Genomic DNA, 25,241 nt, shown 5'->3' on the forward strand with positions numbered 1-25,241 from the left:
CATTAACTGTGGAATCATTTCTTGGGACTTGGGGGATCTGTGGAGGTGTTAATGGATAGCGAGCTACTGCTGTGTTTAATTCTGTGAGAAAGGTGCCAGCATTACCTAGATGGTGTGCAAGTTTTTGGCCAGGATTTGATGGAAGGGTGTCAAAATTTGCTGGAAATTTTTGAAACTGGATGTCCAAATTGTTCATTTGGTTTTACATACGTTTTCAATACGTTTACATGTAATTGACAGATAAAACAAAGTGTCCAAGTTTAAAACGGGTTGTTCAAAAGCCACACAGACTCCCCTCTGGCTAGCACTGTGTTGGTGTTCGGTTTGTTGTGGGTGTTTTCCCAGCAAGGAATCTTGGCAACGTACTATATGGGGATATAAGCGTCAAGTTGGCAACAGCCAATATCTCTCAATCAAACATTGGTTTATTTCTTTGATTATGATTTGCAGAAAATCAAAACACATTGTGAATTAGTAACTAGACGACGATACTAACATTTAGTTGTCGTGAAATCAGCAGTGAGCTTGGCCAGTATGGTATATTTCTTACACTGTTTCAAAATCCTCTAAGTCTACAAATCCACCCCCGGATCCGGAAAAAAAAACAAAATATTGATAAATTGCAAATGAAGACCCGGCCCGGCAGGCCCCCTCAGTGGTTAATTACTTTTAATAATTAATCCACTCGAATCGCTTACGACAACAACAGACGGTGCAGTGAATGAGTTGCTCCTGTATGAATGAGATGAAAAAAAAGAACAACTTTGATAGATTGTTAGAAAGCCAAGCTCTTTTCCTCCATCAGTCTGATCAATCGGAAGTATTTTGCACCCTCCTACTTCATCTTGTAAGAGGGCAGCTGCTTCGACTCTTACGAGCTGAACGGGGAGACTCCCATCACTCCTCAGGAAATCAAGCAAGGAGAGAGCTCCAATGTAAGAGGACAACAAAAACAGTCGGTACTCTGTAGTGGCGGCAGCGGCAGCTCATTCGATTCGAACTTTGTCGTCTTCCTTTTCCCTCTCTTGTTCCCTCATCACAAGCATCTGCAGGAAACGAGGGATGAGAATTGTATGGCAACGCAAACAAGAGTGATCGATAACTGTAGACCCCATTGGATGTCAACGGTTGCAAGATATCAATGGGTATTATCGTTGAGAGAATGGCGCAAGAGTGTGATACAAGGGGGAACGTTAAAGGCACTGGGGTGGATTTCACAAAGGTAGTCCTAACTTAGGACTAGTCCTAGGCAATGCTAATCCTCACTTAGGACCAGTCCTATCTCTTAGCATTGCCTAGGACTAGTCCTAAGTTAGGACTACCTTTGTGAAATCCACCCCTGGACACCTTTGGTAATTGTCAAAACCCAAGTACTCTCACTTGGTGTATCCCACATTGTGCATTCAATAGAAAACCTGTGAAAATTTGGACTCAATGTGTCATCGAATAGTCTTTTGAATATTTGAGTGACAAATTACCTCTTCCTCAAAAATTTATTTCAGAGGGAGCCGTTGCTCACAATATATTCTACCATCAACAGCTCTCAATTGCTAATTAACAAGTAAGTTTTTAAGATACAAATTATTTTGAGTAATTACCAATAGTGTCCGTCGCCTTTAAGGTTTGACAGTGAGAAGCTTGGCTTATAAGCTCATCATCTGTCTGGTGAAACTGAATCTTGGATGCAATAACCGGGTGTCAGCCAGCCAACATGGGTAGCCTTCTCGTCTTGTCTATGGTCTAGCACTTCCCTGAAATAGACTTATAATTGCGGGGGAGGTATAGCTATATTTGCCTTTGGTCGTGTGTCGCTGTACGGTGACATCACCTCAAACACGAGTGTCAGTGTACATGACACTTCAATGTGCAGAGCAAAACCTTGGCCCAATTTCGTAGAGCTGCTTATGTTGTGCCTATTGTGTGATTACTGTGTGATTTCTGCTTGCTGTGTAAAAGGCATTTGCCCTCAGCCTGGCTGTAAGGTACAAATCTTGTCAGTGTCTCAATTGAAGTTTTGAAGTACAGACTCCAGCCACCAGTTTGTTTCAGGACTTTAAAAATAAATAAGATTTCTTCCTTCCAGCCTACCTGGTTAGCGTACATAAATATGAATGGGGGACAAACAACATAATGATACCATCTGATGAGAAAAAGATCTGCACAGACCAAAAGTGCACATAGCCCCCTTCATCGACCCGCTACACTTCCCCAGTGTGGCAATAGTTCCTTCATCCTTCCGTCCAATACATCCACGTGTAAAGCTCCATCAACAAAAATATAAATTTAACACAATTTCTTGGTCAATCATGTAAAATAGAACCAAACCTGTTCCAACATCGTGGGGACACTGTATCTGATATCGAGTCTGCGCTGGGTGTATATCGCCACCGGGTATGAGTCCAATCTGATAGCATCTGCAAGCGTTCTCTAAAATCAAATAGTAAGTGCGTTATCCCCCTTGTCTGGGCAGTCCAATACACTTGTCTGTTATCGTCGTCTATGGATCATAAAAGTACGGTTGCCTGAGTGGATGTCTCTGCATGCGGTTCATTCCGTGACTCTGATGGGAAAAGTGGAATCTTTTTTTTTTTTTTTAGTCCTGGATTTCGAGTCCTCAAGAATCCTGTCCGAGAGTCGAGTCAATAGTTGAGTCTTAAGTTACGAGTTACAAAACGGTCATTGAGGAAAGTTAAGAAGGATGTGAAGCTTTTGCATGCTAGGAGTGAGGGGAGGTTTGCGGTAGCACTATGTGTAAATCTCAGGATGTGTTAATCTCTGTTGAGCAAAGTTGCAAACCTGTTTATAGATTTTAACCAGATTGATGATATTCTGTGATGAGGATATTTTTTAACTTGGTGACTTCGGCTTGGCCCTGGCTGTGGCTGTTGGCTGCGACAACAATGTTGAAGAAGAGTACTTGTAAATGTTTAAACCCAGTTATCATTCCATATTTTAGGGTCTGCTCCTCCTTTCTTTAACCTTTAAATCTTGTTGATAAAGACAGGGGACCAGTCTAAACTGAACCCAGACTTCAGTCCCTGTCACAAGTGATTAGTCTACCATCAAGTCAGTGTGTGTGGTTCAGGGTGATATTAATTACACATGTTGGAATTCATGGAACTCGCTCTGATGGTATCCTGTCTTGAGATCGTTCATCAAGTTGTGAAATAACTTCAGTTGAGGATTGTATTAACAGTAGCTGCTATTGATGCCCAAAATTCGTAGGAGTGTTCAAGTTGGGAGTGTTTAGTGACTGTGCAGAAAGAGTGATTTTGATCATTATTTCCAGAGACTGTTGTCCCTGTCAAAGAAGCGTGAGTGGGCGTTGTTACAGTAGCTGCTATTGATGCCAAAAATTGTCTTTGTCTGAAATGTATTTGAATAGTATTCTAATACTAAAAACTTTTCAACTTACACAATTGTATCGAAATTACCTCTTGTTTCGAAATTTTTCGCCCATTTTTTTTTTTTTCATGGAAATTCTGGTGAACAAATAAATTAAATTGAAAAAACAAAATGGAAAAAAAATTCAATCACGACGCAAATAATAGTCGGTCGGGACATGGACTTATTTGTTTGGACCCAAACCAGATGTTTTTCCCAAGCATTATGACGCCAACCGATAGTATTCCTTGTCTATGAATCTATCTTGAGGGTAGCATACAGTCATCGCAGAGATTTATGGGCAAAACATGAGGAACCTTAGGATCCCACACTGCAAAAACGTTGGTCAAATCATTTGTTGGGCAAAGTAACTTCAACAATTATTGGTCGATAATTGCCCAACAAAACAAATAATTGGTCATGTTGGGCAAACATTTTGTTTGCCCATTCTTTGTTTAAAAAGCGGAACAAAAGTTGGGCAAGTGTTGGGAAAATATTTCGTAATCTGAATTCATCATAACTGTTGGTTACACTTTTGCTTATTTAATGGGCAACTTTTTGGTAATTTTAATTAATCTCGATTGTTGGTCAAAATTATGCACATTAGTTGGTCAAAATCGTCCGATCATGCGCACTACGATTAAAGAGTTGCCAAAAAGTTGGGCATTAAACAGTAGAACAAAGATATTTTCCAACATGGCGAGTGGAAGAGTGGCTGTGACGAGCGGGGTTGTCCAGTGGATATAGATCCAATTTGAAGGTGAGTTTTTAACTAAATATGAAGTGTGTTTTCTGTTCAGTCGTACACAGTCGTGACAATTGCAGAGCGAGCAACACATTGACCCTACTGTGATAGTTTCAGTTTTATCATGCAATTATGTGCAACGCCGGTTGTGGCATGTATGCGTGGTTGTTGTGTTGCTTTGTGTATGAAATACATGCATGGAACTATCACTGCATTGCTTGTTGTGTTGCTTTGTGTATGAAATACATGCATGGAACTATCACTGCATTGCTTGCGCTGCAACTGTCACGACTGTGTACAACAACTGAACGGGAAACAAACTGTATTTAGTTAAAAACTAACCTTCCAAAGCATTTACAAACCACTGAGCACCCTCACGATTTTGAGAGAGATGCCAAGGTCACAACTCACCACCGTTTGCCATCGTGGAAAATATATTTTATATGCCTGGTTGTATGACGTATCACAGGAGAAACTGTAAATCAAAGGGTTAAATACATTCACCATTTGTTGGATAACACCGAAAAAGGTTAAACATTTTAACTAGATCATGAATAAAATCATCGCCCAATAAGTGGGTAATTGATAATTATTAAATACCCAGAAAACGGGTAAACAAAAAATTACCCAATTGTTGGTTACCAAAATATACCCAACTATTGATGATGAAATATTACCCAATTATTTAGCAATCAGAGCGCCCAACTTTGATGGGTAAAACTTTGCCCAAAAGTTGGAGGAGTTCACTATTCGCCCTTAAATGGGTAAAAAGTTGGGCATTTTTTTACCCAATTTTTTTACAGTGCATCTGCCTCACTCATGTTGTTGTTAGGTAATCGTTAGAGTTACTCAATAACGGAACTTTTTTTAATCGAAGGAAATTTTTTGAGATTATGTCATATTATTATCTTTACCAAAACTAAAGCTTAAATGAATAAAATAATCCAAATCTGATGCCTTGTGGAAAATAATTACGATATTTGATGTTGTAGACAGGGATCACGATAAACATGGCGGTTGAATGATGAACATTAGTGGGAAGTCTGGAATTGTTATTTTTTGTCGGGGTGATGTTACCAAACCGTAAGCTGTAAGAAAGCAATAGTCTGGAGCCTTTTTGATGTAGCGGGAATCAGTATTGATTGTTGCTGTTGTAGACGGGAAACGTGACAGTATGACAGTGAAAGTGAAAGTATGACAGTGGCATGGTACAAGTTGTACTGAAAATTGAAAGCACTTTTCAACATCAGGCCTAATTTTTAATAATGTCAATAATTCAAGCAATGTGAATCCTGAATACCTTTTGATGTTGTAAATTTTTTCTTCACCAAATTCACAGAATTCGTCATTCCAGCAAATCTCTAGACAAACTTAAGGAAAACCTCACCAAGTATCTCAAATATTAAGCCATCCCATCCACACACTGTGCACAAGCCGATGTGATGTGTCCTCCAACATCTTGTTGCTGGGCGTTAATTATACAAACAGAAACTGGCCACAAAACAGCACGTCCGATTTGTCTGAAGCCTTCAGTTTCATCCAGCGGTCATTTACTCATTCAAAACAGCGAACTTGAAATGAAAACAAGCCTTCCAACTAATTGCATCGCAATCTCAAAAAGTTCACCTCAAGCCATCAATCAACTTCATCATAGAATCCAATTTCCCCATCAGTGCCGCCATCTTGTTTTTACTTCCATAAAAATCAATGCAACCAAATTAAGGTCATAACCGATATAGCAGCTACAGCGTCACCGTCACGTTAAAGGCAGTGAACACTATTGGTAATTACTCAAAATAATAATTAGCATAAAACCTTACTCGGTTACGAGCAACGGGGAGCTGTTGATAGTATAAAACATTGTGAGAAACGGCTCCCTCTGAAGTAACGTAGTTTTTGAGTCCGCGAATTTGATTTCGAGACCTCAGAATTAGATTTTGAGGTCTCGAAATCAAATTCGTGGACTCTGAAAGCACACAACTTTGTGTGACAAGGATGGTTTTTTTTCTTTCATTACTATCTCGCAACTTCGAGATAATAAACTTTTATGTTGATATACACCAAGTGAGAACACTGGTCTTTGACAATTTCCAATAGTGTCCAGTGTCTTAAACAAGTGGTGAAGCATGGGATGCCCATAGCAACGCCCTTAGCAACAGTCGCAGCCAAAACCGCACAATTCGTAGACAACCTTAGGGTGGAAGAAAGAGTAGTCAGACACCCTTTATTGTATGAATAGAATAAGTACTCATCACTGTTATTATAAAGGCAGGGAACATGACGAAGATGATCGCGGCCTAAGTGAGGTTTGTTGAATCTAGTGTCCAAAGCCAATTTTGAAGATGGCAGCGGGGTTAAACAAATCGAAGCATCAGCAGAAAAAGCTATGAATAAAACTACGGGTATTTTTGTTATTTTACCGGAAGCAAACAGTCTTTAAGATGCTGGGGGTTGATGAAAATCAGACCGTCGATGTCCCGGAGTACCATGTACACCCTCCAGGGCATGATGATCGAGATCCTGCCGTACACGCATGCGGGCAGCAGAATCAGCTTAACCTATATCTTGAGCAAGTGTGCTGTCATCTTAAAGATATGAAACGTTCTTGAAGCCGTACATTCAACCACCGGGTAAATTTTGACACACACGAACAGTATCATCACACTTCCAGGGTATTGTGGGTTGGGGGGGGGGGGGGGGGGGGTGATTGACGGTTGGACAATAAGCATGCCACGGGATCCCCCAGCCGCCCCCCCCCCCCCCCCAAAAAAAAAAAAAAAAAGGCTCGCAGGTTTGTTATAAAAATACAGTGAGCATCTTTGTGTTGATTTCTTTGAGATGTCGCTATAAATATTCATGTCCGTTTCTTTTGGTGTGTTGAATCAGCGTTACGTGCGATCAATACATGAACGCATTGGGGCAAAGGATTATTTCTCCTTTAACCATTTTTGACCCAGATTCTTATTCCAGGTTTAAAAAAAAGGAGAACATTTCGCATTCACTGAAACAGTCCCTCATCTGTAAAACCATCTTCAACATTATTAGCAAGATGCAAAGATGAAGAACAAGAAAGTGTAAAGCTATTTAAAGTGCCATCGGACTAGTAAGTACTTGCTCTCGCACCTTCTTGACACAGTTTCCTCGGGAGCACATACAATGTACTGGGTTTTTTTGCGGAGGATTTAAACATTACGCTGTGACGGACAAGATGCACTCTGTGATTGCAGTAATTCTTTTCGCATTACGCACGAAGATGTTTTTACATTGTGATTTTGATATTTTTTCCCGACCCTCTGTCATTTCTAGAGTCGTTAAAGAGCCTGATTCGTTGCTCTGTGACGAGTAAGCTGTACTATGTGATGTCATTATGCTTTCCATTACACAGGGGACGTTTTATATTTTGGACTCGACACCCCCCCCCCCCTCCCCCCCCCCCCCCTCCGCTACACTTCCGTATAGTACACTTGCAGGTACAACCGTGTGTAAAAATCTCTTTTGGGAGGATTGATGGCTCTGTAAATTTACTAAGCAATATTTTCTGCTTAACAGCTTCATGAACTTGGGCTCTGGGTCGATATAGGACTAGTCTTATAGTCCTAGGAGATTTTTAAAACGTATGGCTAGTCTAAAGTTAAGACGAGTAACTCGTCCTAACTCAAGATAAGACTAGTCTTAACTCTTTGTGGAATCCACTCCTGATCTCATTGGTTTCGAGGTCTGAAAGGTCGAAATCTGTGGCCACTCGAGTTTCCCTGTATTTCCTCAAAGAAGTGTGAAAATCCGTGTTCATAAAAGATGACAAGAGTCCAAACACCTTTGGAATTAGCATTGTCCCCTCGGATGTAACAGTTAACTGTTGTGTCAATGAAGCTGTTTGTTATAGTGAATTAAAATCCACACTTGTACAACCTTTTGTCACTGTACACGAACTGTGCAAAATCCATTTCAATGAAATTGAGTTGTTGAGAGGAAAGAATGAGATTGTGTTTTGCAGGTGCCACATACAGTGATTCAATTTAAATTTATTGCTCCTGTTTTGTTCCTGTTTTTGTTCTGTTCTTGTACAGAGAAGTATATATAGTTCTGGGAAAAGGGCCGGTGAAGCGTGGGTTTGAGTGTGGTCTTGAAACTTCTGGGGAAGCATGTGCTCTGGATCTGTGATTTTTTTTAAAACGTTGTAATGCTTGATATCAACTAAAAGTCACAGCCGTCGATTTCACAAAACTCTTCCTAACTTAAGACTAATCTTAGGACTTAGGACGAGTCACAACCCTACACTCTAGCATGCAGACCTTAAGATTAATCCTAAGTTAGGACGAGTTACTCGTCCTAACTCGAGATAAAATAGTGAGTATTTGTGTTGTGGCTGAGCGTTAAAGTGCAGTGGGCCCAATTTCATAGAGCTGCTAAGCACACAAATTTGCTTAGCATGAAATTTCTTCCTTGCATATTGCTTGTTAATTGGTATTCAGCTGTTTGCTTATCCTGAAAATCACGTGGAAATTTGGTTGGTAATCCTGTTTTTATCGAGGAAGACAATATTATTGCTTTGACCTTCGGATGGGACGTAAAGCCGTAGGTCCTGTGCGTAGTGTAATGCAGAGAAGAGAAGTGGTTTGACCTGGTTGTTCTGGCTGTAGCGCACACTATTTGTTTTTTATCTCAATGAGTGGGAAAATGGCGGTCAGATGGTCTTTTTAGAACAGATTTGTAATCTGTTCAAAATTATGTTTTTATTTAGTCTGCAAACAATCGTGAGCACTCCACCAAATTCAGTTTGACTGGCGATAAATGGATGCCATCTTATCTTACTTATACCCACGTTATTTTTTTTCTACGGTATGAATGTCATATAAACTACCATGGTAATTAAGGTGTAACTGCTCACTGACTAGTTGCGTACCCAGCTGTTGGCTTCGGTGATCTTACAGGGGTCACGGCTGAACGCATCCCAAGGGTTTACGAGAGCGTCTCTGCCCCGGGATGGGATGCCTGAGAGGAGAGCTAAAGAGGTCACCATCATGTTCAATTTGATGAATGAACGAATCCCTAGTGGGGGAATTGGATCTGGTGGGGGAGGGGGGTTTACTATCATATTATTTTTAACTCTTACTACAAATCAAGTGTATAAATGTATTGAGGAAAAATGTACTTCCTGAAACATTCCAACAATTTGAAAAATGGTGACTGTATAGTCGATTAAAATCCATGAATGTTTGTGATTTAAAATAAAGTTCATCTTGATTAACATCATGATCATAGCAAATGTGGCTGTACATAGCAACAAACCCAGTACTGCGCCAAACTGAAAAGCATCTGTGAGACAGTAACATTTTTAGTATAGATTTTTTTAAGTGTCCCATTTTGTGGTTTTTAAGGAGAAATATTTGGAACACTCTGATTGGTCGAGCACATTCTCTGTCTTGTAACCTCTGTATGGACATTGGTTCGAATCCCACCGTAGATAGATGCTATGAATTGGGTTCACATTGGCTACTTCATTACATGCGGTATATTTTTCCCATTCCATTCACCTTAGGGTTATCCTTTAAATACCGAATATTTCTTTATTGATTACTCCTCAAAGGTTCTGAACAGCAACTGACTACAAAATGATTCCATGGTTTCATCATTAAAGGGACAAAAATGAAATCAGAGTATGAACGATTTCTCTGAAATATCTTCATTTACCGTCTTTAGCTGAGGCTTGTAAAAAACTGAGTTTATGTTTGTTTTACTGTTTCGTTCCATGGATAGAAATAGTATTTCTTTCCCTCAAAATCGTATTTTGTTCCCTCAAAATTACTTACAATTCTCCATACTTACTGTCAGAAAATGCGTATTGATCAGCTAAGTTAACATGTCATGCTCTTCATTTCTTTTTCTTCTCTTATCTGCAGTGCCAGAGATTGTATAAAGTCCGCCATCTTAGACAATGACTTCATGAAGAATTTAGAATTATCGCAGATTCAAGAAATCGTCGACTGCATGTACCCCGTCGAATATAGCAAAGACAGTTGCATTATAAAAGAAGGCGACGTCGGGTCGCTTGTCTACGTTCTTGAGGGTGAGTAATAATAATAATAGTAATTAAAACTTGTAAAGCGGCATCTATCTTAGACTAAATGTATTCCGAGGCGCACAAAACAACAACAACAACAACAACAACAACAACAACAACAGAGAGAGAGTAACAAAAACATTACGAATTACGTAGCTTATAAATAAATAAGAGCACATTGATTAATACAGATGTACATAAGTGTTGGCAAAAATAACTGGTGGTAAAAAATAACAAACAGAAAGTCAATCATAAGAAATATTGAATAGGTGAGTTTTTAGCAATGTTTTGAAAATGACTTTGTAGCTCGGATATGTAAAGGAAGAGAGAGTTCCAGACAGTGGGTGCGGATACAGAAAAAGCACGATCGCCGTTTGAAGTGGTTGTTTTAGGGATAGTTTAAAGAAGTTGGTTTGTAGAGCGAAGATTGCGAGTTGGCGTGTAGGCCTATGGTGAGAGAATTTCTTGGAGTACGGAGGAACAACAAAGCTTTGAAAGATCCTGAAGGTATGGGCAATTCCTTCGGGTGTGTGTTTTCAGGGAGCTTTGGTTACACTCAAGAGAAACGGTCACTTTTTCCAGAACTTGTATGTATCACTTTTTGTGTCATGTGCAACATGTGCATTGCTACTGTATGGTGTATAACAAAAAAGTGCTTTTCCTTTCTACGTTATGTTCACCTAAAGCAATACACTCAGTCAATTTTGATAATGCGCTCTCCTGCGAATTACACGTATTGCGCATTAACGGCACAGAACGCGGATCGATAATTTCTATGGGGAAATCAAAATTTGATTTTCACCTTTTCAACACCGAGAAATTTGATTTAATATTGTCTCAACCCCCTCGAGTTGGCCTCCTCGAAAAAAAAAATCCGTGCAAGTTCCCAGGTTTGGCAAAAAAAACAACAAAAAAAACCCTCTCTGTTCGTCTGTTTGTTTTAAATGTCAAACCGTGAAAGACTGCGTTGCGTGTGTTAGATTTCCCCCATAAGCATTCCGGAATGACGGACCTCACGTAGACGTGCTGTAACAAAGTCTCCAGTGAAAATGTGGCAATTTTTTTTTCCCCGGTTGCTTGAGATAATGTGGATCTGGAAGCCTTAGGCATGAAGTCCAAGTCTGCAAAAACTTCCTCCCCACTATTTGTGAAAACACATCGTACGTGATCAGTCAGTGTTGACAGTCGAGGCAGGTTTCGGCAATTCTGCCATAGTAGGTACTTCAAGTTGCCGTTGTCCCCATGAGCTGACAATGAGGATGAAGAGAAGCAACTAAAAAGATTGGGTTTTCACACAAACTGGTGAGAGGAATTCATGCTCACGCAAGAGTAAACAAATCTTTTGTGTTTGGTTTGCAAGTTTCATTACGGAGAGTTTGTATTGTTTTAATGCAAACAATTTTTTTAAGTGCCCCCTCCTCCTGCAGAGGCTATAATGCATGCATGGACATTTCTTTAATATATTGATGTTGAGTGTCTCTTTTCTTTGAGAGAGAGAAGAAAACTACTTAAGTTGGACCTATTTTGTCAGAAACTTTTTGGCGATGACTCAACTGATGTCAGAAACATTTAATTTGGTACCAAGATGAGTGTTAAAACATTATTATTTTGAAACACCTTTAAAAGACAGACGACGTCTGGTTCCCCTTCTGCTATCAGACTCTATGTATTTATAAACACTGAACAAGATGAAACCTTTGGACAGTACCTAACCTATCAAGATCTTCTTTAATTTGGAATTCCTGTTAAATGATCATGTTTTTGTCTGATGATCCCTTTTCAATTAAGACAAAACTGTTGGATTTGTTGGCTACATAATTACAGTGTTTTTTTTTCCTTCATCAAATGTCAATTGGGCTTTGTACATACAATAAATCCCACTCAAAACTACTGTATAAGAGCTATACTCTAAAAGGAGGCGAACCATTGAGTATTAGAACTGCACCCCGTGTGTAAACACAGGCCCAAACATGTGATTAAATTCAACGCTGATTAATTTCCATTTGGCGTTCCACGCACCATTGACTCTATGACTATTTGCACACCGGATTGTGCCCTAATACTACCGGTTCTATCGGCGTTCTCTCAAAGGGGGTTGCTCTTGGGTTCGTTTGATCTTAAAAATTCATGGCGGAGTCATCGTGGAACGATGTCGTGGTTCAAGATGAACTAGCAGGTTGTCCTGTAGGCAAGAGCATCCATTGCATTGTCAGCGTTTAATCATAATTAGGTATTATTGTGCCCTCAAATGTCAACTGTAAAAATTCAGCAACTTCATTGCTAAATGCGAACCCTTTTTATTAGTTGGGTGAGGACGTTGATGCAATTAACAAAACATATGCCTGATTTTCTGCTCCAGATGCTTTTTGAAGATATAAAACAAAATATATAACAAAAACCAAGAATGGAAATTTAATCAGAGTACATGTAGGTTCTTCATTTTATGAGAAACCAAGTTCTTTTTTTTTCCTGTTTTAAAATGTTGTTTAAAAAAAATATTGTTTCTTCGGTTGATGAGGAGCAGGTGTTTTTTTCTGTTTACGGCGTTTTATTTTGACAATTATCCAGTATCGTCTTCTCAAATCTGACGATGGTTTGAGGGGAAATCATCTTTCCTGGGGTGCTGAAGTTTGTATGTTACCAATTTAAACTCAATTAACCCTTAAAATACCATTTATTTGTGTACAGAAAATTTCAGGAAAGTTATTCAGAAACAGAAATATGTAGTTGTGTTTTATAATGATAATTTCCATGTGAACAGGGAAAACATTGCAAAATGTATTCGGGCTGACACCTTTTCTATTACACTCCTGTTTGAGCGGAAATTGTTCAAATCTTGTGCCATGGCCGGTGTCAAATGCATTTGTGTCCGCCATGCAATACTGTCCGCTCCGGACACTTTTGCATATGCAATTGTGTTGCGTCCGTCCATGACTGTACATGTATGTGTGCGCGTTAGCGAGCGTGCATGCACTGAACATACGTATATGCAGCATGAATTTTCACGTGTTTTATGATGCAGCGAATACCCAACGGCCGAACATTTCCAATGTCATTGATGACATGCACTTAGCTTGTAAAAAAATGGCGAAAGTGTTCCGTCTACCAAGTGCGTTGAATTTACTGCAAGGACGGCTTTGCACGGGTCGGACACAACTGCATATGCAAATGTGTCCGGGCGGACACAATTGCATTATGCAGGATCGTCTGGGCAGACACGATTGCATATGCAAAACCGTCCGGCGGACATTGTTGCATGCGCAATATTGTCCTCCGGATAGTATTTCATAGAGGATGCGTGCGACACCGGCCGTTTGCAGCCGCTCTGGGTATGTTGGTACAAACCGCTTGCAGCCGCTGTGGTTTCTTTAAATAAGACATCACGTACCCATGGGCCCAAGTTCGTTACTATACCGAGAATCTCGCTGAGAATGATTGAAGGGCTGAAAAAGAAAACCTTACGTAATCATAACACAGTTCAACGAGCGCGCTGCACCTGTCGTGCAATAACGAAAAGAAAGTTACCTGCTTTGTTGAACACAAAACATAGCTAAGCACACACAAATTATGCTTACAAGAACAAAGTAGACTGATATCCTGCTTATGTTTCGCTAAGCTTAAGAAATATCATGTCCGCCTAAGGAGCTCTATGAAACTGGACCCAGTAGTCAATCAGTCTGGAAACCAATTAAGCAGCAAGTCACTGGATCCGTTTCAGAATTTCTGTTTCCCGTGACAACTTGAGCTTTTTGGTTCAAAACGTAATTCCCTTGTTTATGTCTTACAACACGAAAAACTGATGTGCATTCTGACACAAATATTGAGGTGTAATTTGACAGTGTTGGTTTACTCTCCGCGTGAGAGCATATTTTGACGAATTTGATATACACGTGTAAGCGTATAATTCGTGATAACGCAGACCTTTTCCCCTTTTGATTGGTTTCACCTGAGCATGTGACTTCCCCCGTGCGCGGACAGCGCCGGCAAATTGTTTAAAAAATACCGGCGGATTTTGTAAACACTGTCAATCTGCCGTTAGGAAATATGAGACCTGTGGCCAAACGAGAAATGATAAACGAGGCAGTTGTTTGCATTGCATAATAGGATGAATTGAAATTCAGTCTCGACTGCTTTCTTCTTCTTCTTCTTCTTCTTTTAAGACCTCGGCGTCGTATACCGGAGGAAGCCTGCCCGCCAACTTGGGGTAGTTTGTCACAAAAAACTGGTTGGGTTGTTTGGTTTGTAGGATCACGTTGACGAAGAGTAGTTTTGTGAATAAATAGAACAGTATTTGCTCTGCTAATTGCAATGCCGGGGCATGTATACATCGGCCGGTAAATCCAGGATGGATGGTTAGTCAATTGTATCTGCTTTTCTTGGAGGGGTGGGGGGGGGGGGGGGGAGACGTGTCAACAAAGGGGCTGTCTTTAAAGTAACATCGTCCGAGGACTTCCACACAGAGACACGCCTAAGGAAGGAGGGGGTTGGGAGGCTTATGACGGCCGTTGATCTAAGAATTAATCAGTTCACTTACTTTAAGTCTTGGAGATTGATTATTTTATGTCTACGGGATGTTATTGGATTAATGTAAAGCAAGTAACTGTATCCTTTACATTGCTTCCTTTAAAGGCAGTGGACACTATTGGTAATTACCCAAAATAACTATTAGCATAAAACCTTACTTGGTGACAAGTAATGGGGAGAGGTTGGTGGTATAAAACATTGTGAGAACTGGCTCCCTCTGAAGTGACGCAGTTTTCGAGAAAGAAGTAATTTTCCACGAATTTGATTTCGAGACCTCAGATTTAGAACTTGAGGTCTCGAAATCAACCATCTAAACGCACACAACTTTGTGTGACAATGGTGTTTTTTCTTTCATTATTATCTCGCAACTTCGACGACCAATTGAGCTCAAATTTTCACAGATTTGTTATTTTATGCATATGTTGAGATACACCAAGTGAGAAGACTGGTCTTTGACAATTACCAATAGTGTCCACTGTCCACTTTCTTTAACCATTTCACATCGCATGACATGTTTACATGCCAAATTTGTTTCCTAACTGACTTTGTTCTAAAGACAGGCATGATAGTCTTCCTATTTGACTTGAGTATGATTCCAATTTGGGGGCCTTCAGAAAAATGAGCAAATCTCATTAATCAATTAGCCTGAAAAATCTATAGCACCCACACCATCACGAACTTGTTGGTCAGCCCTTGGACTCGGAGAAGTTATCTGACTTTTTAACAAGGGCCAAATATAGACCTTTACCATGGTGCGTGAAATCAATGTAACCAAATCGAGGCTGGAAGGACAAATGGTCTGGTTCCTTTTTGTACCATGAATTTTGGTTAATATTCATAACTGTTGATGGATACATGACCATTTTTTTTTTCTTCTTCTCCAGGATACACACTGCAGTCTATGTTTCGACATATTTTTACACCCTTCTTGTATTTTTTCATCCTTACCTAAACCCCAATCCTCACCCCTTACCCAGCGTGTAGATCAGAATGGCTTATCAGAATATAAAGTTATAGAAACATAAATGTATCCAAACATAGACTAGACCAGTCACCGTTTTGTCTTTCGATGTACAAAATAAACACAGCAGTTGCACTTAATTTTAAAAAGCTGACCAAACTTTGAAGCACGTTGTCGTAGCTTCACATCGTCTTGACTTGAAACTCATGAGCCACGAGGGGATTTTGTCCCTTCTCTTCTTCTTCGTCCTGCAGCAGCCCGCTTAAATTTCTCCCCTGTCATTTCATGGCGACACGTCTGAAACATTGCGATCCGAGAGTTTCTAATTCCAAGAGTAAATGAACTGTGTCTAACTTGAACATACAAGGTGTGGGGGAAGCTGATCTAGATGGGAGCACACTTCAGGGAGTTACGTTTTGGGATCCTCATAAACAAAAAAAACGATGATGCAATGTTCTCGTTATATGCTGCTCGCTGTATTTTGATTTCCATTTGGGTAACGGCCAATCGAGTTGATGGTGACACATTTTTGTTGCCGTTTCGTCAAGCTGTTAATCTGGTACTCTTGCTAAATAGATTAATAGCCATTTGACTCTCTCGAGCTGTATTTCTTAGTTTCTTCTACTGTCTGACCGTTCAATATCACCCACTGCAGTTTTGAACGACAGACAAACTTTGACAGCCGGCAATACTATATTATGTGGTGAATGCATCCACACAGTTCAAAGTCAACCCTCCTACTGTCTTACCATTCGATATTATCCACTGCGGTTTCTAATGTGGGGTCATTAGTTGTCTGTCAATCTGTTGACTTTATAATTCAATATTAAATTCTGTAAATTTAAAGGGAATGTAGGCCTATCTGTTTGGAACTCATTCTTAAAAACACAACCGCCATTTAGATGAAATGTTCACAAGTTTATTTGATTGTTAACATCTACATTTTTGTAAGGTTAAAATAACATTCCAAAACTCAAAGGACGTGTGAATTTTTCCAATAACTTGGTCCAAAGTCGCAAACTTATAACTTTAATTTACTGTCTTCTTTATTTTATTTAAGATGGTAAGGTGGAGGTGACCAAAGATGGCAAGTTTCTTACCACTATGGGGAAGTGTAAAGTATTTGGCGAATTAACTTGGTCCAAAGTCGCAAACTTATAACTTTAATTTACTGTCTTCTTTATTTTATTTAAGATGGTAAGGTGGAGGTGACCAAAGATGGCAAGTTTCTTACCACTATGGGGAAGTGTAAAGTATTTGGCGAATTAGCTATCCTCTACAACTGCACAAGGACGGCCACAGTAAAAGGTAAATACATGAAATCATTGATGGTGTGGTTGTTGGTTTGTTTGTTTGCTTGTATCTTTGTTGTGTTTTTTGGTGTGTTTTTTGGCGTAGGGTTTGTCTTGTTAGAGGTAAAAGGTAAAAACGCATTATTCATTTATATGTTTCTTTTTCATTTTTATTCTATTTAATTTTTCTATTTTATTTTTTTATTTTTTATTTTTGTTGGGGGGGGGGGGGTAGATTGAAGGGGATATGTCACCATTCATGGAGCTGCTTGAGCACAAAAAGTAGCTAAGCACAAACAATGCTTACCAGAGTAAGGTTACCAGCTAAAGTACCGTGATCACATGTACAACTTGTGACTGGTATCCTGCTTATTTTTGCTAAGTAGAAATGTGTTAAGCATAACTCTAAGCTTAAGCAACTCCTTGAAATTGGGCCCTTGTTAGAGTGCTATCATCAGTCTCATTCCCAGCAAGATTCAAATTATAAAATTCCACAAAAATAACAGCAGAATTGCCCCCAAAACATCCACTAAAACAACAATTAAATTTGTGTGCAAAATAGGGTGAATAACACTTTAGATAATGATGAACAACTGCAACCTCGATCGCCGATGGTTCTTACAAAAAATTCCCCACTTCAGTGGTTCTCAAATGTCCTGCACTAGGTAATTGCACCTCCTCACCCCACGTTGAAGGGGAAATTACAACATTACCTTTAGTTTTTTAAGGTGTTTTTTCTTCTTTTCTTTTCTTTCTTTCGTCTTTTAATCTCAATACCCGTGTAAGGTATCTGGCCAATCGACGTCAACGTTGTCGTTGTAAAAAGAATATCCCCGGCCGCTTGATGACGAACGGACAGGAAATACTATATCTTAGGTTCATTCCAGATGTTAACTATCATCTAATTTGCATTTCAATAACAGCGATGGTCAGGAGTACTCTAGCTGCGCGACTGCGTGTTATTAATAGGCCCTTTTCGAAACCACGACTTCGGCTTTGGATTCGGCTTCAGGCTCCATCCTCTCGTCTGAAACCTTGGACGCTTACACAAAGCACGCGCAAATTGTCAAAATAACCGCGGGGCCAAGCTAGCCTGAGCCGAGTCCAAAGCCAAAGCCGTGGTTTCGAAAAGGGTCATAGCTCCTGGTTCGGAAAATCGGTTTAATGCGGTCTGTTTCCCCGCGTCCAATCCATTGAGTTTCCTAATTGAACCTGACAGGGGCCCCCCCTTTAATTGGTTTGGGCGGGAAGTAGATCTCACCTGGGCCCAGATTCATTGAACTGCTAGTGCTTACACATCAAACGCAGCTGAGCACAACAAAATTATGCTTTCTAGAATAAGGTTACCAGCCAAAACGTCATGGCACATGTACAATTTGTGACTGGTATCATGCTAATTTTGACTTAGTGAAGTGTTAAGCAATATTTTCAGGTCTGTGAAATTTGGGCCCTGTTAAGACGATCAAATGAGTGTTTCGGAATACTCTAGAGCTGCTAGAGCATAACATTATTTTGTTACGCAAAATTAGGTTACCAGCCAAACTTAACCATATCACGGGTATAACATACTTGACTGGTTGTCCTGCTTAGTTTTGCTTAGCAGAAACTTTGTAAGCAAGATTGTGTACTGAGCTCTTTGAAATTAAGCTCTTGGCCCAATTTCATTTGGTGCTTTTTAATTTAAAGCAGAACTCATACTGGATAAACAAATCTTTCTAGCTATTTTTGTTCTTAATTTAAGCTCTATGAAATCAGGCCATGGAAGCTTTAGTGTGTATTATTTTTTTTTTTATTGGTGGGGAGGGGGGGGGGGTCACAAGACTGACCACATCTGGTTACGGATCGTGTACAGTATGTTTTAATTGATTTGTTGATCGACTTCGGAGAGAAAAGTGCACCCTGGATCCTATGTGTGAATTTCAACACGTCTGCAGTAAACGCTAATCAATTGGAGTTATGCAGAGTTTATCTGATTTGTATTTTCGCCAGATTGATGTCCGCAGTGGGGTTGATTTCAGGTTTGGTTAAAGTGGCAAATAGATAACCGCGACCACTTCTAAATTATTTGTAGACAGTGTGTTGTTCAGTTTAATTTGGGGATCAACGCGGTAAAGTGCTGGAAACGCAGTTCTAATTTGTATATTCTACATTTTTGGCTGTTTGTTGTTGAGAATTCCTGACGCATGCTAAAATAAAATATGTGGCTGTTCATTACCGTTAATGCCAATCGTCTTCTTCTTTTTTTTCATGACAGTTTGACTTGAAGAACAAACTTGGGGGACAAATCGTTTAAAATTTAATCGATGTTTAGTTTGATGTTTTCCCCCAGTATGGTGTCTGCTCTATTCTAATGGCCCAATTACAAAACTCCAATTACGTTTAAGTGAAAGATGTAATGACTTGCTGCGCAGAGTGGGATACATTGTATAGGAAGCTATCCAAATTAACAATTAAGAGCTTTAATTGGGACAAACACTTCATTTTGGAATGAAATGGGTTATGGGGAGACATTTAAAGGGTATATATGTAGCCAGCCAGCTTATCAACTGAGGTTTTGTGCCGCTATTACTTGGCTTAAAGGCACTGGAAATGTTTGGTTATTGGTCCAAATATCTGGCATTAAAAACTTACGGTAACGAGCAATGGAAAGCTGTTAAAAGTATAAAGCATTTGAGAAATTACTCCCTCGGAAGGAACGTAGTTTTTGAGAAAAGGTAACTTCTCACTTAATTAATAAAAGACGAGAACTCAGGAGGCCTTTTTTTTATTCCTATCTGATAGCACACTATTTTGTACAACAATGGTGTTTTTTCTTCCATCATTTTCTTGCATCTTCAATGACCAATTGAGTTCCAATTTTCACAGGTTTTTTTATTTTGTGCATATATGTGGAAATACATATTACCAATAGTGTCCAGTGTCTTTAAAGAGCATAAAGTCGGGTCTTTATACAATCCAGGAGTCGTTGACTGACAGGCAGACTTAGGGACATAAACATTCGGCCATCGATGGCAAACACAGAATGCGGAGAATTTCATAACGGATCTAATTCCCATGTCTGAGCCGTGGTCTGGCTCCCGACCGAGATCGACAAATTAAAAACTGGGGTAAAGAAAAATGAGATCAAGCTGTTCACTAAAATGCACCGAATGAAAGTTAGTCCCGCTGTTAAAAAAGAGTGGGAAGCTTAAATGGTGAGATTGAGCTTTTGTGAACCATTTACGAACATCATTTCCATCATGGTTAAGTTTCATCGGGGGTGTGTTTTAATGTATCTAATGTGTGCGTTCGTTTAGCTCCCCTGGGTCGACCCCGGTGTGTGGCGGTTTTTTCCCCCAGGACAAACGTGGGTAATTATCTGCACACAATCATCCTGGAAAAAAAAACCACACACCGGGGTCGACCCAGGGAAGCTAAACGAACGCACCCATAGTTGCACCTGTGTATACGGTGGTGCGAATCCCGCCGTGGACCAGGGTGTCAAGACCGTGACCCGAACCCAAACTCTGCCGTTTGGAAACACCAAGAGCTTGAGTCCAGTGCTCTTGATTGCTCGGCCACAAAACGCCGAGCGTATTAATACTTATGTCTCTCTTATTGATGCTTTTTGTATTTGCAGCTCTCACAATTACGAAGCTATGGGCAATAGATCGGCCATGTTTCCAAGCTATTATGATGAAGACCAACCTGGTCAGACAAGCAGAGATCATCGAGCTGCTTCACAAGTAAGTCCAGTCGGAAGAAACCAACTTATCTTCACATTTCTATCTACGGAATATGGACTTTTCAATTTTCAATGGCCCTCCCCAGAGATATGGCGTGGATAGTAGGATGTCTGATTTGTTACAGTGATCAGATCCATCGTAAAAATAAAAACTCAAAGACATTACGCAATAATGTTTTATTTTTATTTATTTAAAAGGTACAAGGTGATCAGGTTGGCTCAGTGGACCCCAGTTCGAATCCCACCTCAGACCGGACCCTTGAATGTGAATTGGGTTTTCAGTCCCCACCTGGTTGCAAGAGTCTACCCCATTTGTTTTTCTCCCACATCTAAAACTAAAAAGATCATGGCACCAGGCTTCGCCAGGTTTTAGTTTTTTTACTGGACCGGCGCTTGACAAATAAATAGTTTCTCGCTGTTTTCACTAAAAATTGTACCATTTGAATTTGATGTTAATGTTTACAGGTTGGTTGTTATGGCATGCTTTATTGAAAACAAAGAGGATAGAAATTAAAGGAACACGTTGCCTTGGATCGGTCGAGTTGGTCTATGAAAAGCGTTTGTAACCGTTTTTTATAAAATGCATATGGGTAGAAAGATGTTGTAAAAGTAGAATACAATGATCCACACAAACATGCCTCGAAATTGCGTGGTTTTCCTTTTACCTTGTCGACTAACACGTCGGCCATTTATGGGGGTCAAAATTTTGACCCCCATAAATGGCCGACGATGTTAGTTCGCACAGTAGAAGGAAAACCACGCAATTTCGAGGCAAACTTGTGTGGATCATTGTATTCTACTTTTAAAACATCTTTCCAACCATATGCATTTTATAAAAAACGGTTACAAACGCTTTTGTTTTGACTAACTCGTCCGATCCAAGGCAACGTGTTCCTTTAAATTTCTTAAAAAATCTTAACAAAGTGGTTTATCCGGAAATTAAATTTTCTCTTTTGAAATTCTAAACCTCGCGTACAAATGAACTGATTCCCTCGCATTGTCTGTTCCATGTACACCAATGCATCTTTAACAAACCCTGACATACGACGTGATTGCTGTTGGCATTTATGGCAGCAATTTGCTCCAAATCCTTGGGACTGAATACGTGCTTAACTCAAAGTTGCCCCGTCAGTGACAAACACACACAATCCTCTGACACAATACTGAGTAATTTGATTAAAACAAAAAGAGCGGAAGAATTGTTCATTTAATCCAACATTTCACTTCATTTCATTTATTATTCTGGTTGTGAAGCCAAGGACTCTCAGAAAAGTTACTGAATCATTGTAACTATCCAATAACCAAAAGGAGAGAAGACAATGGAGGAAGTTTCAGTTTTAGATCATGGCACAATTTCATAGAGCTACCTCAGCAGAAAGTATTGCTTAACAATTTCATGCTTAGCAGAAATGGGCAGGATACCAGTCACAAATTGTAAATGAGACATTGCAGTTTTGGCTGGTAACCCTGTTCTGGTAAGCATAACTACGCTTAGCTACTTCTTGAGCAGCTTTGCCAGGGATGGCGTGTAAACATATCGTGTGATGCACATTTCTGTTTTGGACGGCACTTGGCAGGGAATTCCTCGCCTCAGGGGCTCAGCCGTCCGAAAATGTCATAAACACGACTTCTTAAAGATTAATGTTCTGTTTTCCCTCTTCTGCTTCCCAGTATACCGATATTTCAACAACTGTCGGAGGAAACGCTCAACAAAATAGCTGACGTTGTAGAAGAGGTGGGTAGTATTAAAAAAAAAAAAAAAAAAGCCTCAACCGTTTCACCAGGTTTTTTAAAGTGGTATTTTGGTTTTGTTTGTTTTCATTTTGTCTCGCTGGACTCTGGGGGAAAGTACCTAGTATGCATTGTTTTTTACTTACACAAGGGTACAATAATTTGTTTTTATTATAATAATAGTTATATTACTAACGTTTTGTTTTGAAGAAGACTTTTAAAAACTTTGCATTTGGTTTTTAACTGTGAAGGGTCTATAAGATTTTTGTATATATTTTTTTTAAATTTTAGAATGTAGGTGTCTCTTGAGAATATTTCAGTGAATAATAATTATATTAGATGCTTCGTGTTTTGTTATGGTCTATAAACTTTATCTAAACTATTCATTAAATTCTCATTACCCCCCCCCCCCTGATGTTTTCCTCTATATCCTTTCCGAGTCCACTTCAATGCATAACAAATGAGGAGGGCTTCTTATTATCCTTCAATATCGTCTTAAGCTTAAGTATTAAGAACATGGATCCCCTCAGTCTTCAGACATGAATCCCCGGAGGTTTTCACAATTCCGACAGTATTTTCTAGACGTTGTTTGTTTTCTCAAGAGTTGCTTGCGTGTGTGTGTGTGTTTTGCAAGAATTTGTGTGTTATTAGTTTTTTTCCCTAAACACGTAGTTTTTTTTGACAAGGACTGCACAAATATTAATGTTTTTACTTCAACTTTTTGACACGTTTGCCATAATCTAAAACTTCGAACACTACATGTATATTCTTTTTCCGTTATCTTACACACTAAGCGAAAATTTGAAATTGACAACACTTTTTATCATGCTTTAGAAAGCTGACATTCAACACTTCATGCCTTTTTATTTTTTTTATTTTTTTATTTTATTTTAATAATGACAAACTACTTCTTGCTTATGGGAGTATTGCAGGAACTTCTGCTTAGTCAGTTTAAATTGCAGGAAACCAGCAGAAAAAATTATATACATATCACACATTTGTTAGCTGGGAACATAATGATGCTAAGCAACAATTTTTTAAGTGCTAAATTTATTTGTACCTCCTTAGACTGTTAGAAAATGTGGAATTTTTTTCTCAACCAATACAGCAAATCCTGTTGAAATTGAAATTGAAATAGAACACCTCTCAGTCATCTACTGTTCAAAAGCTCCAGGATAAAAAAGGGCAATAATCAAACTTGAGCGTTTATCCCTTTGGTGTCCTGAAATTTCACCCCGTCGTTGATTCTAACGAGATATTTAAACATTCTAATAATCGTCTGTCCCTCACGAACCTGTGTACCTCTGTCTCTTTGCTTACACACTTCATCTGATTGGTGTCAGAAATGATAACGTCAACATCAAGGCAGGGCATCATGCTTAATTTCCTGAGAAGCGTAAAAGGGCAATGGACACCTTTGGTAATGTCAAAGACTAGTATTCTCACTTGGTGTATCCCAACATTAGCATGAAACCACAAGTCTACGAAAATTTTGACTCAATTTGATCATATAAGTTGCAAGAGAATAGTGAAAGAAAAAACACCCTTGTTGCACAATATTGTGGGTGCTTTCAGATGCCTAACTAATAGGTTTCAGGCCGTAAAGTCTTTTAATATTTGAGTAAGAAATTACTTCTTTCTCAAAAACTACGTTGCTTCAGAGGGAGCCGTTTCTCACAATGTTTCATAATATCAACAGCTATCCATTGCTGATTACCAAGTAAATTTCTATGCTAACAATTTTTTTTAAAGGTAATTACCAATAGTGTCCAGGGCCTTTTAAGTTTTAATCTCTCTATAAAAATGTAACTGTTGTATTACGTTGTACGAAGGGGTGGGGATAGAGTTTAGTTTCCTCTGGTCGCCTCTAGTGTATATAGGTGGGTGGTTTTGTTAGACAATTATCCAGAGTAGGTATTATAAGTTTGTAACAGAATCAGCCATCGGCAGGCTCGGTTACTCTTTATCCCAAATCATGACTTCCGTGAATTTGCTGTCAACGTTTTTTGTTTTGGATAGGGAAGGAAAATGTGGAATGTGAAAAAAAGGAAAGGAACCAAACTGAACCTCCGGAATGAGTGGGAGTTTTTGGTCGACAATGGTTGTGGATTTTGTTTCTAGTAACAAGATCCGTTCATTGATGGGACACAATATAAGGAGGGTAGATTAATATCAGTTAGAAAAATCACTGTAAAAATCCAGCTTCGAAATTTTGTGTGTATTTATCCCAAATGATTTTTTCCCTCCTTTTCACAATCTCTTAAAGATATGTAATCTTCGCTTTTTGTCGTTAACAGACTGTGCTGAAATATTGAAGGTTTTAAAGAGAAGAGAATGTATGAGCAAAAACACAACAAAACAAGAATACTATACTATTGTTCAAGTTTGCTGATTGAACATTCTTCAAAAATTATGTCTGTCAAATCAGTCTGTACACATCTCGGCAACAGAAGAAGTTTACCCCTGCCCCAGGCCCAATTTCAAAAAAACTGTAAGCACACAAAACTTGCTTAGCACAGAAAAGCTAACAGAAACAGGTTGCCAGCTAAACAAATACATTGAGTTTGCAGTTTGCTTTTTTCTGGCTGATCACCAACTCATTTTAAAACTTTAGCAAAGAAATTTGATAAGAAGTGATTTTGACGAGCACAGAATAACTTTTACAATATTTGTTGTTCCTTCTTATCTTCTAGACATACTATGATGAGGGTGACTATATCGTCAGGCAGGGCGCTGTTGGAGACACCATGTATATCATACAGAAGGGGAAGGTAAGAGTCTTGTATAAGGAAGCGAGGATGCCGATATTTCTTCTTCTT

The 25,241-nt window shown here is 39.3% G+C and overlaps 1 protein-coding gene across 2 annotated transcripts in view; it reads left to right on the forward strand.

Annotated features, from left to right (window-relative positions):
- LOC139952839 (cGMP-dependent protein kinase 1-like) overlaps window positions 1-25,241 on the forward strand; it is a 149,799-nt gene that overhangs the window by 104,377 nt on the left and 20,181 nt on the right. For both annotated transcript variants that reach the window (XM_071952094.1, XM_071952095.1), the window contains 5 exons: window positions 10,030-10,196; window positions 16,870-16,983; window positions 20,587-20,692; window positions 22,363-22,426; window positions 25,116-25,193. In XM_071952094.1, the coding sequence (XP_071808195.1) occupies window positions 10,030-10,196; window positions 16,870-16,983; window positions 20,587-20,692; window positions 22,363-22,426; window positions 25,116-25,193 (529 nt within the window). The remainder of the gene's footprint in view (window positions 1-10,029; window positions 10,197-16,869; window positions 16,984-20,586; window positions 20,693-22,362; window positions 22,427-25,115; window positions 25,194-25,241) is intronic.

The sequence above is a fragment of the Asterias amurensis genome, chromosome 21 (genome assembly GCF_032118995.1).
Source record: "Asterias amurensis chromosome 21, ASM3211899v1".
Lineage (NCBI taxonomy): Eukaryota > Metazoa > Echinodermata > Asteroidea > Forcipulatida > Asteriidae > Asterias > Asterias amurensis.